At 38.8% G+C, this 17,387-nt stretch overlaps 4 protein-coding genes across 10 annotated transcripts; 3 read left to right on the top strand and 1 right to left on the bottom strand.

The window, feature by feature from the left end:
• Positions 1-39: 39 nt before the first annotated feature.
• On the top strand, positions 40-2,981 carry LOC109604006 (chloride channel protein 2). Its single transcript, XM_020020510.2, has 7 exons — positions 40-208; positions 261-513; positions 574-993; positions 1,052-1,262; positions 1,320-2,050; positions 2,100-2,494; positions 2,549-2,981. The coding sequence occupies exons 1-7, from the start codon at positions 146-148 to the stop codon at positions 2,855-2,857; spliced, it is 2,382 nt and encodes a 793-aa protein (XP_019876069.1). The 5' UTR covers positions 40-145; the 3' UTR covers positions 2,858-2,981.
• LOC109604025 (vesicle-associated membrane protein 2) lies at positions 2,968-6,871 on the bottom strand. 3 transcript variants are annotated; one of them, XM_049969244.1, is made up of 6 exons: positions 6,670-6,871; positions 5,705-5,922; positions 5,570-5,649; positions 5,463-5,514; positions 5,310-5,358; positions 4,261-5,002 (listed from the first exon to the last, which is right to left on the bottom strand). In XM_049969244.1, coding segments are annotated over exons 1-5 (366 nt in total). In that variant the 5' UTR covers positions 6,672-6,871; the 3' UTR covers positions 4,261-5,002; positions 5,310-5,344. The 3 variants fall into 3 exon arrangements, with proteins under 3 accessions (XP_019876096.1, XP_049825201.1, XP_049825200.1); XM_020020537.2 differs by lacking the exons at positions 4,261-5,002; positions 5,310-5,358 and adding an exon at positions 2,968-3,826 and having other exon boundaries at positions 6,670-6,865; XM_049969243.1 differs by having other exon boundaries at positions 4,261-5,358.
• Positions 6,872-7,543: 672 nt separating this feature from the next.
• Positions 7,544-16,099, top strand: LOC109604024 (chloride channel protein 2). 5 transcript variants are annotated; one of them, XM_020020533.2, is made up of 11 exons: positions 7,544-7,698; positions 9,906-10,046; positions 12,688-13,081; positions 13,138-13,272; positions 13,335-13,701; positions 13,758-13,859; positions 13,928-14,162; positions 14,230-14,353; positions 14,418-15,240; positions 15,291-15,414; positions 15,474-16,099. In XM_020020533.2, exons 2-11 carry the CDS (start codon positions 9,978-9,980, stop codon positions 15,840-15,842), a joined length of 2,742 nt encoding a protein of 913 aa, XP_019876092.2. In that variant the 5' UTR covers positions 7,544-7,698; positions 9,906-9,977; the 3' UTR covers positions 15,843-16,099. The 5 variants fall into 5 exon arrangements, with proteins under 5 accessions (XP_019876092.2, XP_019876095.2, XP_049825199.1 ...); XM_020020536.2 differs by lacking the exon at positions 7,544-7,698 and adding an exon at positions 8,469-9,069; XM_049969242.1 differs by lacking the exon at positions 7,544-7,698 and adding an exon at positions 9,711-9,822.
• Positions 16,100-16,410: 311 nt separating this feature from the next.
• LOC109604023 (uncharacterized) lies at positions 16,411-17,305 on the top strand. The gene is made up of 3 exons (XM_020020529.2): positions 16,411-16,679; positions 16,731-17,058; positions 17,111-17,305. Exons 1-3 carry the CDS (start codon positions 16,516-16,518, stop codon positions 17,288-17,290), a joined length of 672 nt encoding a protein of 223 aa, XP_019876088.2. The 5' UTR covers positions 16,411-16,515; the 3' UTR covers positions 17,291-17,305.
• Positions 17,306-17,387: the final 82 nt, after the last annotated feature.

Here is a 17,387-nt window from a genome sequence, read left to right as displayed (position 1 = left end):
AAAGTGATAATCAAATGTAAAGAAGCCACGACCGTAAAACTATGCGAATTAATTAAAAATTTATTACTAATTATCCGAACAAATATTTGTGGATTACACTACGAAATGAACCCGTACGAACGCTTTTAAGGATCACAACACGAAAATGCACCACCGGCAAAGTTTGCCCACCTCACAACTCTACGATACCAGATACAAAACTGTGGAGGTAAGTTTTTGTTGCTTTTTCAATCTTACCTCAATTAACGTGCATTCGGAAGGCATGCTTCAACAAATCGCTGGACGACCTCTACACTACCGTAAGAGAGGTGAAGCAAAAAGAAAAAAAATTGTTGAAAGAAGAAGAGAAGGCGAGACGGAAGACTTATGATGCCTACGAAGGGCGGTTCGAACGAATTTGGGCCAAGACTTTCGGACTGTTTAATGAAGATTGGGCGTTTTTAGCGTTGTTGGGAATCCTGGTGGCCATCATCAGTTACGTACTCGACAAGGGCGTACAAATGTGCTTGAAAGGTTCTAAACTGGGCGTAAAATCTTTTTAAAAAATTGACATTTTTTGATTTTATTTTATAGCGAGGATGTGGTTGTACACGGACCTGGCGACGTCGGGCTTCGAAAAATGGATAGCCTGGATCTGCCTTCCAGTTTGTCTCATTCTCTTCGACATTGGTTTTGTCAGTTTGGTGTCCCCTCAGTCAGTCGGTTCGGGAATACCGCAAATTAAAACGATTTTACGTGGCGTTTTCATGAAGGAGTTCTTAACGTTTCGTTGCCTCATCGCCAAGTGGGTCGGCATCACCTCTACGCTGGGTAGCGGCATGCCTTTGGGGAAAGAAGGGCCCTTGATTCACATGAGTTGCATATTGGTGACGAAGATGGCGAAGATGATTCGGAGCTTTCAGCACTTGGCTGAGAACAAGAACAGGACGATTGAAATGTTGGGGGCGGCATGGGCGGTCGGTGTTGCTTGTACTTTTAACGCTCCTATTGGAGGTATAAATAATTAGAATGAAACTTTAATCGGATCACTTTAAAGAGTATCACATTATAGGAGTGTTGTTCAGCATTGAAATATCGACGTCGTATTACGCTGTCAGGAATTATTGGCGGGGATTTTTTGCAGCAGTTTGGGCGGCCACAACCTACAGATTGCTTTCAGTGTGGATTGACGGTGCTGGAACAATAACTGTGGTCTTTAAATCGAGTTTCTACGTTGATTTTCCTTATGATCCTCAGGAGTTGTTTGCATTTGCGATTGTCGGGTAAGAATGCAACTCTAAATTACATTTAATTAATTATTCCGAAATTGACCCTTTTAGAGTAATTTGTGGAATCGGAGGATCTGTTTATATATGGTGCAAGCAACAATTCGGGGCGTGGTTGAAACAAAACAAAGTTGTAAACAAAATAAAGGCTTCGAGCATCTTCTCCTATCCCTTTTGCATCGTAATGATAGTTTCCACCGTCACCTTCCCCATGGGAATCGGCCAATTTATAGCCGCCACTTTACCACCCAGAGACCAAGTGGTGGAGTTGTTCAGCAACTTCACCTGGACCAAGCCAAACTTAAACGTCGCCGAACACGCTGTTGTTTCTCACTGGACAACTCCATGGACCGGCATTTACGCAAACTTAATAATTTTTGTGTGTTATCAGTTCATTTGTTCGATCATGTCGTCAACGATGGCGATACCAAACGGAGCCTTCATACCGAATTTCAGAAGCGGCGCAGCTATAGGAAGGATAGCGGGAGAACTGATGCACTATTGGTTCCCATTAGGCGTCAGCTATAAGGGCAAAATGAACCCGATAATGCCAGGAGCTTATGCGATGGTAGGAGCGGCCGCTTTCAGTGGTGCTGTCACCCACACTTTGTCCACCAGCGTTATATTGTTCGAAATGACCTCACAAATCAGCCACGTCATCCCGGTTTTGATCAGTGTACTAATCGCTAACGGAATCGCCAGAATCCTAACTCCTAGCATCTACGACCTGGCTATTCAGACCAATAAGTTGCCTTACTTGCCAGACTTGTTGCCCAGCAAAAGCGGTAAGAAAACTGGCTTAAATTGACTCATTTATTAAATCTTCTCCTTCAGCCGTTTATAGAGTGTACGTGGAGGACTTTATGGTGCAAAACGTAAAATATATTTACTTGGGAATGTCCTACAAGGAGTTGAGCAACAAATTAAGGGAGTGCATCAAACTAAAACATATTCCCTTAGTCGACCATCCGAGGAATATGATCCTTTTGGGTTCCATAACCAAAACCGAGCTGGTTGCCCTTTTGGAAAGTCAAATTGGGGCAGAACGAAGAAAGGAAATCCTTCCCTACGGTATCGGGCCCGATGGAAAGGTCATTGAGGACTTGGAAGCGTACGAGAAGGAAATTAAGGAGCAACAAAAGGTGGAAGAACGGGAACGAATCTTCGACAAGTATAAGGTTGACAATAAAAACGCCATTGTTGCTTTTAAACCTAAAAAAGTGTTCCTGGTAAATTTGTACATAAGATTATGCAGCTAGTTGTTGAATTAACTATTTTTTAAGCCAATTCGTCGAGTAATAGACATGTCGAAGGAACAACAGCAAATGTGGGAACAGGAACAGTTGGAAATGATGGCGGATTTTTCGAAATGTCGCGTCGATCCAGCTCCATTTCAACTGGTGGAACGCACGTCTTTGCTCAAAGTACATTCACTGTTCTCATTATTGGCCATCAACGTTGCTTACGTCACTTCTATTGGTAAACTGGTTGGAGTTGTCGGCATGAAAGAACTGAGAAGAGCCATAGAAGATGCAAATGCTGGAAAACTGCCTGGGAAAGACTTTGTTCTCAGACCTTTGTTACAGAACTAACTGAATTATTTCGAATTTTACGGTATAATTAATGAAAATATCTTGCTGTTTTGTTATATATTTATTTAAATAACTTATTCATGTGTGTATGTGAATAAAATTACAATGAATTAAACTCTAATAACTGTTTATTAATTAACGTAGTTTATATTACAGTAACGTAATTTATACATTGACTAGTTACTAGATTTGACAATTGAAAAAAGTACTCAGAAGCGAAAATTAAATTTCTAGATAATTGGTCGAGTACTTTTTCATCAGCAAACCTTAAAAAATTAATAAAACCTTTAATCTATATCATTTAAACAATGAATAGTATTATACAACGTAACAGTGATATTATTATTATTAATAATATTATTATTATTATTATTATTATTTTTAAAGCCATGATACATTTAGTTGATCATCCATAATAATAGTTAATGAATGAATTTATCTACAATAATTGTTAACTGTTGTTTCAAGAAAACAACTGTTGCACAATCACGTCCGGGAAAGAAAATTTCGATGTCCATCAAAAAACTGAATTAGAATAAAAGCAAATACAAACAAAATCCAATTCGTTTTAAGAATTTGGAAAATGTTGCAGACTTCAGATTGAAAACACGCGCTTGCGCACAGGAGATCTTACAGAGACATCTTTTATGAGGAGGCTTAATTTTATAAGAATTCCCACCAGATGTCGCCAGCAAAAAAGCACCGTAGCGACCGGGCCGGGGGCAACATCTCGTAAAATTCCCAAAACGAACGGAACGTTCCGCAGGCGGAGAAGAAAAGACACACACGTTCGAGTTTTATTGTGTTTGGTGTTTGGTGGAATGTGAGGCGCGCCGTACATCTAGCCGGTCTGGGGGGCGGGCGCCGGTTGCGGCGCCTGCGAGTTGGGTGCGGGTTGCGGTTGCGGTTGCGGTTGCGGCGGCAGCGCGTACTGGACCGCCGCTGGCTTCTCCTCCGGCATGAATTTCACTGGAAATTTAACGTTAACGGTCCGCACACACAAAATTACACATACTCTACCTAAATTAAACTGTTTTTATGTATATCAAAATTATTATATTATTGTTACAGAAATTGATAAAATACATTTTTTGTTGTTGATATAATTGATTTTCAGTGTTGATGTTTTCTGTCTGTCCGTTTTATTTATATAAAATTAACAGTGAGTGATTGATTTGATGTCGTTTAATATGCCAAACGGAAAATAAAATGAATGAAAATATGTGAACGAGTGTAATAAACATGATCATGTTTTCAAAATGTAACTTGTAACAACATGCAGATATAATTAATAATCATCAAATTGTTTCGTTAACACAATACTTCCTTTCGTTCATCCTGCTCTTCATCTGTCGTTGCGATTGACGATTGTGCCGACGTTCGCTCTTCGTCTCCTTCACTGGTTCTTAATAGAAATATTTTGGTAGTGGGTTTAGAAATGACTCATAAATGTTTTATATTTAGTGCCCATATATTTGATAATTCAATAATCCTTAAAATCACAACAAATAAACGCTACAAAACCAATGTGGTTGTTGTTTTTGTCCGCCACGTTTAAAAAGCAAAAACTTTACTCCTATATACAGTTAACAATCTGGAAGCGAGCACGAAAAACAAATAGTCCGCCGAAAATCGACCACAGAAACAGTTTTTACAATAATCTGGTGTTACTTGGGTTTCATACGTCGATTTTCGCGGTCGCCTCCCCCCGGGGAAAAAATCCTTTAATCTAATGTCATTTCATTTAAATAAGTACATTGAAATTTCTATACATTTCGTTTTTTTTTTTTGCTTTGTTTTTGGAATTAAACGGGAGGAAAACGCGCGTCCCGTCAAACTTTTCGATATTTACACGTCATGATCGAGAAGAGAGAGAGAGAGAGAGAGAGAGAGAGAGAGAGAGAGTGAGAGAGTGGTTATTGTTGGAGTCCTGGAAGACGGGAAACTTCGGCCGGACGCGCGTTTCGTTGCTCCCCTCACTGGTTAACATTACAATTTTTATACAATACTTTTGGAAATCAATTTTATGCACGTGGACACGTGTGTATTAATTTTCTGATGGAACGAATTTTGCCTGCGGTTTAGTCAATATTAGAATTAGTATTATTGTTTGAACGTAGATTTCTGTGTTATGCCAATTATTAACTGCAAAAGAACGATATTAACCCAATCAGTTGGTTCGTACACAACGCATGCAAAACAACTAGTTACAGACGTGCAACACAAACGCCACTACGAGTCCAGTCAACAAGCCGAAAATAAAAGACAACGACAATCAGCACCACATGCTTTGAGCAACGATGAAAATGAGTCCATTGAGATTTTCCGGTGGTCGTTACACATTTAAAAACGGGCTCAAGGGGGTGGGGGTGGGGTGTGGAGAAATAAAAACAGTAAAGACAGACAGAAAAGCCGTTTACACCAAATCGTACAACCATTCAAGTCCATTTACCGAGGTTTTCGTGTGCGAAAATCGGCCCCCGAATTTTACATGAAGTTCACTGTTAAAAAATAAATCAATTAAAACATTTCTCACACTCAATAGCCGTGAGTTTTGTGGGGTTTGATTTAGGTTTGATTTTCGGGTTAATAAAAAGTCACTTACTGATTATGATGATCAGTATGACAAGTCCAATCACTCCCATGATTATCATCATCTGAAACGTTACTCTTTAGTCGTACAACGTGGTAAATGTAGAAGGGGGACAGTACCTTTAAGTTCTGGAGCCAGAATTTCCTCTTCAGTTTGCCTGCCTGCTGTTCAAACTGTGACGCTCCTTGTTGTAAAGCATCTGACAACAATCGAGTACGTTAATTGGTTAGAAAATACAGTAATTAATCGTGTACCGGCTCTGTCGTCGAGTTCGGACAGTTTCTGATCACGTTCGAGCACCTTGTCGACGTTGGTCTTCATCATGTCCACCACTTCGTCGACCTGGGCCTGGGTCTGTTGGATGCGCTTCTGGGCGGCGATCTGTTGCGGCGTCCTCGGACCGCCGACGATTCCATCGTCGCCACCGGCTGCACCACCGGCGCCCGGTGCACCCAAACTATCGCCTGCAGACCTAAAAATTCAACGTGACATTTGTTGGAATCTTGTACCGTGACCTTTGCCATTAGCAGATAAACCCACGCGTCGCATCCTCACTGTGCCCACGATTTTAACGCAATTCTCCACTTGACTACGGCCCAAAAATCAATCGTGGGATTGAAATTAAACTGCGGGAAACCCTATTTATTCGTCTATTTATAGTTTGCAAACCGCGTCAACGTTTTAATATCCTGTTAACTGATCGGTTCGATAATTAACGACAATTTTTCTTGCAAATGCAATATAATAATAACAATTATAAAGCTTAAAATTATAAATAAACTACTAAAACGTGTGAGAAAAGGTTGTATTGTTTCAAGGTGTGATTTTCCATCAGTTTTCCAATGAATTTGTGCGCACGCGTTGAAGAAAAATCAATTTCTGACTGACACAATTTATTTATACACAATCGTTTTATCTTTTTATTATTAGGTGTTTGTTAGTTAATTAAACAAGCACCCTCTAATCAAAATCCGTATTTCATTCATTAATAATGACCAAGCTTTATTATTATCATTTTTTTTTTTTTTTTTTTTTTTCAATAACTTAGCAACCAGTTATTATAATATACACTCCTTGCCAATCATTAAGAAAAATAATAATAAATAATAATTTATATAAATAAATGCGTTGCAAGAGAACGTAAACATTTAAGATTAATTTATAGTTTTTATAGTTATCGTCTATCAATATTTATCGGAAAGGAAAACAAACAACTTACATGTTTCTTGTGGTTCAATTCAGACCTGCGGACGTGAACACTCACAACGGAACGGGCGATGCGGGAACGTACGACGGACAATATCGAGTCGAATTTGGGGTGGTTTACGGAGCGGCCGATTCTTGAACGCACCTCCGGACAGGCCACCGTATCGACGTGCTGATGTCACGGATTGGCGGCGGGAGCGTGCGCGTCGCCGTCCCGACGCGCGCAACCCCCACCCCTCAAACCGGTAGGACGCGTTTGGGGCAGGTCGGGAGATTCCCATTAATAAACGGCGACGCTGTCGCATCTGTGAGACGAACCTCGAACTGTCCTCTAATTGGTTGTGTGATCTGTAAGTTCACATAGGTCTGTTCCACAATGAATGCACAGATGGCGACATTAATCACATGGCAGTAATAGATGGCGACGATGCTACATCTATGAGACACATCTAAAACTGTTTTTTTAATAGAATGTGTGATCTGTAATTTTGCATAGGTCGGTTTCAGAATAATTGCACAGATGGCGAAACTAATCACGTCATAGTTTTGAGTTGTGAATTGTAAATAAATCATTAATTTAAAACGAATTTGATGGATGGATTTAGTATTTGAATATGTGATTTAGTCAAATAGTTATTGGTAATGAAAATGCTTTATGGTGTTTAGATATTGTATGACTGCGTAAGGATAAAATAAATTGTTGTTTTCTTGAAAGAAGTCTAATTATTAATAAATTCGTTTACAGTTTTTTCAAAAGGTACTTGTTCAATTTAGATATGTTAAGATGTAAACTGTAATTTAAATTTGGACAGTTCGGAGGTGGTGTGATAGATGGCAGCACCTGCTAATATTATTAATTTTAAATTTGTAAATTATGATTTGAAAATAAACTGTGCGGTTTAGTTGCCGATTATTGTCGGCGCATCCGGACACAACGGGATTGACGGGTCGATTGTCCGTTCGATTGATTGGTGATTTACGTGCGTATTACAATCGGTTAGTAGTTGTGAAAATGTGCGATTGTGATTAGATAAATTTACAGGTAAGTACGAATAAGTTATGTAAATTTTTTCTTGGAAGAACAGCTTGAATTATTCATAAATTTAGTTGATCCGGAAAGGTTGTTTTTTAAAAAGACTTTGGATCGAAAATTTTAAGATTGAATGACCGTCACCAGTCTATTTATTGTTTTAGTTAAAGTTTATCGCAGGAATTTGTAAACAAAGTTTAATGTTGTTAATCATTAGTTAAATAATATTGTTGAATAATGCTTGGTTTAATGATTTTTAACAATTTGTAATGTTTCTAGTTTGTTAGAAAATATTTGCTCGTACTTGACCAGTAACGGTTAATGAATAGTTTAAATATTTACAAATATCTGTGCTTTATCGGACTCGAAACAAAATAATGATGTGTGTAATTGGAAAAATGCATCAAATTTGAACGGTAAGTGGCAGTAAAAAACATAATTTAGAAAACAATTAAAAAAAAGCCACAGCAAATCAGGTTAATACGGAAAGTGTAATGAAAAAAACCAGTTTCGTATCGAAATTAATATTAATTTCGTAATGGAATTATGCGTTCGCACAATTAAAAGTCGGCGTGATCGTATTTCGTTATCATTTTTGTTAATTGTGCTTAATTCGGTTTGAAGGAGCCGCATTGTTTTCAATCTCTCTCCCGCACTTCTTATCTTGACGCACTGATTTACGAAACCCGGTTTTCGTTCGTATCGTCGTATCGTCGTATCTCGTTCAAGTGGAAATGTTTTCTGCATTTTAATTGTTTCAATTTTTTTGTCGGTAGCTAGTCGACTTGCTAATGGCTTTATCAAAGTTTAAACAAGTTTAAAGTTCAGGTTCGGTTCCAGATAAATTCGTTTCGCGGTGAAGAGGAATCGGTGCGAAATAAAATCGCGTGGAAAACACTAAAATACACACAACGAAAATCTGTCGCAATGTCGGAGTCGCGTCCGCCAAAACAAAAGGTCCGAAATAGTCGTTTCTCTGGATCGGTTCCAAGACGGTCGAGGGCGTAGTTTCGGTCTCGTGACCGCCTGCACGACCGGATTCCGATCCTATTGAAGTTTTTTATTTTTTTCGCGTCCGTTCGGTGCAGTCAAAACATTCGTCACGTTGATCGTTGATTGTTAAATGAGGCGCTAATTGTTCCCGCGTCGAGCACAAAAACTAAGATGTGGGGGTCCCCCCATCTGTTCTCCGATGAAGTGACAGTCCTGACGTTTATGCGATTCGAGGATGAACCGGTTAGCCGAAACGTCAATCGGTAATCCTTAAAATCGATCCGTAATCCGTTGTCACGAGTGTTGCACAGATAAGATTCAGTGACGGCCACTTGTCCCATTCCGAGTGATCCGATGCACAAATCCTACCCAGATTGATTGCACTGACATGTGAGTTGTTACATAAGTTTGTTTTATTTTATTTTATTTTATTTGTTGACACTGCAACAATTGGAAATTTTCGCAAATTTATTGCTCCTCCCCCTTTCTTGTTGAATTCATTCTATTTTGTTTATGACTATTTTGACATTTTACAAGATTTATGGTGATGGTCCGTGAACGAATATTGTTGTGAAAACATTAAATTGTAATTCAGCTCCGTTTTCAACTTAAATAAATAAATTTGTTGATTATTCAGATAATCAAGTGTTTAATCTTCCGAGTGTTTATATCATTATAAATTACTTTTAATTGAAATTTCTTAAAAACATACTTTAATTGTAATTCTGTGCCATACTTCCAAGTATTTATTCTTCACTCTTATCAATATATCAATATTTGTTATTGGATTTCTTTTCTCATATTTCTCAACACTATTTATGGCTGAATTCTGTTGTGCAAACATTAATTTTATAATTGATAAACTCGTTGATTATTGAGATAAACTGTTGATAATTATTGTATTGTTGTATAAATTACTTTTAATTTGTGTTTTTATGTAAATTGTAATGTTTCTCAAAGTTCTCACTATTAGAATTTCAAGTATTTTATCAGTGTTTCTATTAGAGATGAAGATAGAACTGATTTATATTTTACTGTTCGGTAGTTTGTTTTAGTAAATACACATTTAACAATCAACAATCGATAGAAAAATAATGAGGAAGTAAAACGCGATTCACGTGAATATCTTGACCTTGTACGTAGGTACGTACGAAAACCGCAATTACAACAACCAATATCAACAGGAAAATAAGGAATTTTACAAAGGAACAAATTTATTATTGCAGTCGATTGTTGGAACCGAGGAGGCCATGTGGATCATTTAAAGCGGAGGAGGGCAACGTAAGAGGCAAAATAGGATGGAGCGAATCGACGAGTTGGACGAAAAGTCCAACCAAAAGTTCGGACTCGGATACCAGAACACTTTGGTAAGATGGGATGTTGTTTGGCGTAATTTTTGTGGTGGTTGTGCCGTTGACCTTGTCGCGGAGTGTCGCGGAGAGTCGCGGAGAGTCGCGGAGAGTCGCGGAGAGTCGCGGAGAGTCGCGGAGAGTCGCGGACGCCGAAGAGGTTCTATTTGTTTGTTTGTTTGCTGTCGGGATTATGTAACGAGATTGTGTGTCGGACACGACGCGTTTCGCGTGCGTTCCCACATTCCCACATTCCCACATTCCCACATTTTTCCCCGTCCGTGACATTGACATTCTACATCTCGGATTCATTATCGAAACAATTAACAGTTTTATGCGGTGACAATTTTACTTTTAATCGGGTCAATGCTGATGCGAATGCGAACCATTAAAAACAACGTGCTTCTTTTAATTTAGCGCAAAAATTACGACGATTTACATTCATTTACATGCCGCTTTTTAAGGACAAACTTGTCCCGAAGGTCTCCACTGAATATCTTTAAAAATGCACCTGATATTCAATTTCAGTTAGTTACAAACATTTTCCAACGTAAAAATGTGCTACTGCACCCTGTATGTTTTTGGATTTTTCAATTCTGCATGAAATTGTAAATAAAATGACAGTGTTCTACAGAGCCATCTCTCTGACAATAGTATATACAAAGGAAATATAGGTTTCTGTATTAATTTCTTCCCAATCTCATTTTATACGTTTATATATTTATTAATCAGTAAAATATTATAAGGGACCGTTATTAACACTCGCAAATTTTATACAGGGTGTCCGTTATTTATGTGTAATAAGTTAGGTGAATCAGCCTGTATAAATATAATATAATATCTATAAATTTTATTACTTAAATAAAAAAAATTCTAAAAACGACAACTAAATATTTTTACAAAAGTTAATAAATTTATAAATAAAATTAGTTTTTAAATTATTGCCTCAAATAAGTAGAATCAAAATTAAAATATTCTTATTAACGTTAAAGTAATTCTAAATAAACAAATAAAAATATTGCAATTAAAAATTGTAAACGATTTGATCGTAGGAGAGTTGTGGAATTGGCACGGCCTCACTTACTGACACAATTAAAATCTCGAAGCAATTATCGGACAATTTTAATTGCTGGTTTTCACCGGTTCGTAAAAATGCCGAGCAAATCGTGCGGAAGAAAAAAAATAGCACTCATTAAATTTGCATAGTCGATTTGATTCGAAGTGACGTTCCGTTGATTCAGTGGAAATGAAACAATCACTTCGGATTTGTTTGTTTGTTTGTGTGTGAAACACGAGATTTAAGAACTGTTCCAGACTCAACAACTCATTTATGTTTGTTTTACACTCGTTTTGTTGCCTTTGATCCTAAAACCATTTTATTATATTGTAGAGGTTTTTGCTTGTACTTGGATTAAACAAATAAATAATAATAATAATAATAATAATAATAATGCGAGGAGTCGGTTCACCCAAATGATTAAATAATTGTAGTGGGTGGCTTAAATTTAATAATGGTTTTTCCGGGTCGAAAATCGCTTTCGGAAATTGAATGTACAAGAACGGAAACGCGTCGATTATTAAGATAAAGGACTTTAATTTTAGATTTGTTTTATATGAAAACAAGCGTTTGGATCGGCGCCAAAAAACCAGACGTCTTTTACATTTTATGTGGGATCGTTAATCCACTCAATAAATATTATTCTCTCTCGCGTAATCGGCGATAATTGATTCGGTCATTGTTTAACGTTGATTTCTGTTTGAGGTGAAGTTAATTTGATTGTCGCTCAGTTAAAAGTTAATTGTTTGGCACCGGATTCGATTTTATTTCGGGAGAACAATCACGACACTTTGATGCACGTGCAAATCTGGTTTCATTCAAAATTCCTCACTTATTTTTATTATTAACATTAATTATAATTGTGGACTCACCAGAATGTGACGACATTGTTCTTTCTCAGCGCTGAAAACGTTAACTGTCGTTTTAAATTGGATCACATCTTTTTAGCACCACAATTGAATAACAACATCAATTGTTAAATTGGGCATTTTTCGTTTAATCTCAGACACAAAACTTGAGCAATTCTCAGTGCGAAACGACAAGACACGACTGCTCCAAGTGTGCGTTTTATTAAACCCTTAAAGTTAAACACTTTTATTAGGAAGCTTTCAGTTTAGTTGTCTTTGAACTTTCGTGAGTGCTAAATTTCAACAGAATTATTTATTTAATTGATTTAAAAAAACGGTTCCAACTTTTGGCACGATTCCTAGACGAATTTTTACACGTAATCGTCGCGAAATTTCGAATTGTCCGCCTATTTTTAATACCCACTGTTGCTTCGTTTCGAAAAAGACCGAATTGATTAAAATTCGATAAAAATGGATAAAAACGACGGCAGTGCGCACTTTGGTGAAGATGATCCGGAAGCCACCGACAAAGAGTGGGAAGAATTTGCTTCTTTGCTAAAAAAGAAACGTCAGAGGCAAGAACAAGCGTTTTACCCTTGTCCACCGCCACAAGAACAGGATGAAGAATACGTTAACACCCTCGTAAGTCCAAACTAAGGCGAAACCACCACAACCATCCACAACCATCCACAACCATCCGCTACCATTCATTGATTGATTGAACACTAATTACTTTGATTGTTTGTTTACGCAGATGTACGGCAGATACAGCAGACAGCTGGGAGAGTTCGCTAAACTAGAAGGTTTAAAGGCGGCAGAAAAACGCAGACAAAAAGAGGAACGAGCTCGGAAAAAGGAACTCAGAGGCTACCAGGGGAAGGTGGCGAAGGCTGTGTCGTTTTTGTGGAAGCACACCTTCGCCCGTTTGGGGGAAGATTGGGTCTTCCTCGCACTATTGGGCTTGATTATGGCGGTACTTAGTTTTATCATGGATCGGGGCATTTCCATGTGCAACAGTGCCCGAATCTGGCTGTTCAGGGATCTGACCAATCATCCGGCTGCCCAATATGCGGCTTGGGTTTCGCTGCCCGTTTGTCTGATACTGTTCAGCGCGGGGTTCGTGCATTTAGTTGCCCCACAATCCATCGGTAAGGTTCTGGCAACTCCTTTATACTCTTTGTAAAACTGTTCTGTTTGAATAAAGGTTCTGGAATTCCGGAGATGAAGACCATCCTCCGCGGAGTAGCCCTAAAAGAATATCTGACGTTCAAAACGCTTCTGGCGAAAGTGGTGGGCCTCACGGCGACGTTGGGAAGCGGAATGCCATTGGGAAAAGAAGGTTTCCAAACAGAAGAAGGATCAAACAACTAATTCCAGATACTAATCCGTCTTCAATTTCAGGTCCGTTCGTCCACATTGCTAGCATCTCGGCGACTTTATTAAGTAAACTGGTGACCGGTTTCCAAGGAATTTACGAGAACGAATCCAGAACCACTGAAATGTTGGCGGCAGCTTGTGCCGTGGGAGTCGCCAGTTGTTTTGCGGCCCCCGTGGGTGGTGTATTGTTCAGTATAGAAGTAACGACGGTTTATTTCGCCGTGAGGAATTATTGGCGAGGATTTTTCGCCGCCGTTTGCGGCGCCACCACTTTCAGACTGCTCGCCGTGTGGTTCCAGAAAGCTGACACGGTCACTGCAGTTTTCAAAACTAACTTTTTCATGGACTTTCCCTTTGATCCTCAAGAGTTGTTCGTCTTCGCTCTAATGGGGTGAGTCTGGTTGACTAGTCAACTGGGTATATTAAATTATTTAATGGACTTTCTAGAGCATTTTGTGGTTTGGGAGGAGCGTTTTACGTTTGGACGCATCGCCAGTACGTGATGTTTATGCGCAAAAGCAAGATAATCAACAGTTTCCTGCAGAAGAAGTGAGTCAACTGAACGCACGTGTGAAAATCGTTTCAAGTACAAAATAGTCGGTACATCTGTGTTTCAGTCGTTTCCTCTACCCGGGCATCGTTTCTCTGATTGTTTCAACGATCAGCTTCCCTTTAGGCACGGGACAATTCATCGCTGGTGATCTTACCACTCATGATCAGGTTGCCAGTTTGTTTAGCAACTTCACTTGGACTAATTCTAATTTGACGGTTGAAGAACAGGAGATTTTAAACCACTGGACGACTCCTTATACTGGAGTATATGTTAATTTAGTTTGTTATATTGTTTTCACGGTTAGTTACTTCATATTTGATCGTTACTTTGCAGATTAATTAACCAATAACCAATGATTGTTTGCAGTTTGTGTTTTCGATTATTTGTTCAACGGTTCCGGTACCAAGTGGAAGCTTCATTCCCGTTTTCAAAATTGGGGCAGGATTTGGCAGAATTGTTGGAGAGTTAATGCATCTATGGTTTCCAACAGGTAAAACACTTAAACTTCATCAACTTCATCCTTCTACATTCATCCAATTCATTCGACGTTCCAGGTATGAGATACGGTGGAAAAGTTGCGAAAATCATCCCCGGAGGTTACGCAACAGTGGGGGCCGCAGCGTTCTCCGGTTCCGTCACTCATACAATATCCGTGTCGGTCATAGTGTTCGAGATGACCGGACAAATCACCCACATCATCCCCATAATGATTGCAGTTTTAATTTCAAACGCCATAGCCAGCTTGTTGGCACCCAGCATGTACGACAGCATTATTTTAATCAAAAAGCTTCCATACTTGCCCGATTTGTTGCCGAGTAGTAGTGGCATGTATCACGTGTACGTAGAAGACTTTATGATTCGTGAAGTTAGATACATTTTCTACGGCATGACTTACGACCAACTCAAACAACTGTTAAAGGAAAACAGGAGGTTGCAAAGTTTTCCTCTTGTGGACAAACCCGAAAGTATGGTACTTTTAGGCTCCATCCAACGGATACAGCTCATCCAGTTGATCGAGAAGCAGATCGGAAGGGAAAGGCGCCTGGAAGTCGCTTTAATAAGACAAAGGGAGGCGGAAGAAAAAGCGCGTGAAGAGGCGATGAGGAAAGCGGAAGAGAGACGCAGAAGACCGTCAAGATTTCAGGTCGTTCCTGCTCCTGATATGTTGCAAAAACAACGATCCGAAAACCAATTGGATCAACCTCATTACAACCCCGTGTTCGGCAGTCAACCCAAAAAATCTATTTTAAAAAAGACTAATTCGTTTACTTTGAAAGGTTTCAGTCCGTTCATGTCGACTAGTCCCGGTTCCACCCCTTACACGACCGTAACCGGTGCTGAAAGCAGAATTCGGTTGGCTTTCGAAGCCATTTTCAGGTAAATATCACCTGCACCTTTCACCACAAGGCTACGGTAATTTATTTTAGGAAATCAGCTCAGCTGCAAGACGTAGAAGCGAGCCAAAGCCAGTCGGTTTTGGGCGCCGGTTCCATGGAGAACAAATCGCAGATCATACCGATGAGCCCCACCACCTCCAAGAAAGTGCAGCTGGTAAATCACCTCCTCCAACTACTCACTCCCTTCACAAACTTGTAAACCTCAAATTGCAGCCCAAGGAACGAGTGTGCGACATGTCGCCGGAAGACCAAAGGATTTGGGAGGAGGAACAGATGCAGCTTCCAGTCGACTTCTCCGTCTGTCACATCGATCCCGCCCCGTTCCAACTGGTCGAACGTACGTCGTTACTCAAGGTTCACTCGCTGTTCTCGATGGTTGGTGTGAACCACGCCTACGTGACGGCCATCGGCAAACTGGTGGGCGTGGTGGGCTTGAAGGAGCTGCGCAAGGCGATCGAAGACGCGAACAGCGGAAATCTGCCTGCGCATCAGGAGGTTCCGGTTGCGGGCGCTTCGAACGAAGTCAAAGAGAATTCGGATGTGGAGGCGGACGTGAACACGCATTTAGTTACCGACGTTTAGTTTTTAAGGTCGAAGTCGTGTTTTTGTTTTTTTAGGTTTTCCTGATTGATGATTATTCTTTTAGGAATGCGAAACGTGAATACCTCGATAAGATATTACCGAGTTAGGATAACTGTCCTATGATTATTATTGTTATTATTTATGAAAATGTTTAAACGTAAGGATAAATTGTGATATTAATTAGATGTTAATATGTAAAAGATGTAATATTATTTTAAGACAAATAGATTGGATACTCAATAAATCAATTATTGTTCTGTTTTTGTTCACTTTGTTCGACAATTTTTTGTACGTGTACGTGTCATGACGAATTATTGCTTATATCCTTGGTGAAAAGTTGAAATGTTTTTTTTCTTAGAAAATTAAAGATTAAAACACAAACTAGTCGCGACATCTGTCATTGAATAGTTTTATTCCACCAGTGTACGAAGCACTCAAATGACACTTTATTATACGATTTCTTTATTAAGCCATTATAAAATAACCGTCACCGACTTGTGCCTTGGAATTACTAATACATATTTAAAAACATTGTTCGTCCTTATACCTTTGACATGACGTTACCGTCTTGTCATGTCATCGATTTTATTAATGATTTCAAATCGAGTTATTTCCATTATAAGCCATGGTTTAAGGAAGTAATATATATATTTATACCAGTTGACTAAAGCAAATGTTGGACTATCTGGTTCAATTGTGCGATGACATTCGTTTCAGTTCGCCACGATGTGAGAGAAAATCTGTAGAGAAACATGAAATGCTCGAAATAAAGCACCGAAGTACCATCGATGAATTGTTTGACATGTTTTTCTTAAAAAAACTGGAAGAAAAACATAGGTGATGGTTTTCTTACCATTTTCATAGTTTGCTTTCATGTACTACTTGTAGACACATGTTTGTAGAAGCGAAATATTTGGAAAAAGCATCGAAGATACTGGCAAAAGTCGATATTTTCGATCAGGTGTTCAAAAATTTTATACTACACAGTGAACAGAAACCAAAAGTGGAGCAAATTTTTCCACGTGTTGCTAAAACAGATGATATTAATGTATGCACGAGCTGTGGTAAACCTAAAAAAGACATCAGAAATTCAATTTGCCAAACTGAAATCAAACAAGATAACAAAATGAACCAAACCGAAATTATGTGCAGAAAACTGATATTGAAGACCGCTTGTAAAAAGAAAACCTGTAAGGATCCTCTTGTTGAAGCTATGGTAAAATGTATGTATTTACTTATGGTATTTTTTTCGTAATAAATGATTTTAGACTATAACGACTCCTTGCTTACACCAGAAGGTTTTAAGGAAAAACCACATGGAAGTAGACATGGAGGGGAGTTTATTGAACGTTATTAGTTTGGAATCATCCCATCATGATATCGATTCGGAAGCTCCTCACCTAAAACCTCATCACAGGAACCGAAGAAAATTGTCTAAATGGAAATAAAACTCGAAAATTGTTTATCGTGATTTGTTTTATTTTATTTACTTGACTGACTTGAAAGAAATGAAAAGGAACATGTTTGAATATTAACATAATTTTA

This window comes from Aethina tumida, chromosome 6 (assembly GCF_024364675.1).
Source record: "Aethina tumida isolate Nest 87 chromosome 6, icAetTumi1.1, whole genome shotgun sequence".
Classification (NCBI taxonomy): Eukaryota; Metazoa; Arthropoda; class Insecta; order Coleoptera; family Nitidulidae; genus Aethina; species Aethina tumida.
This window is presented reverse-complemented; position numbering and strand designations above follow the sequence as displayed.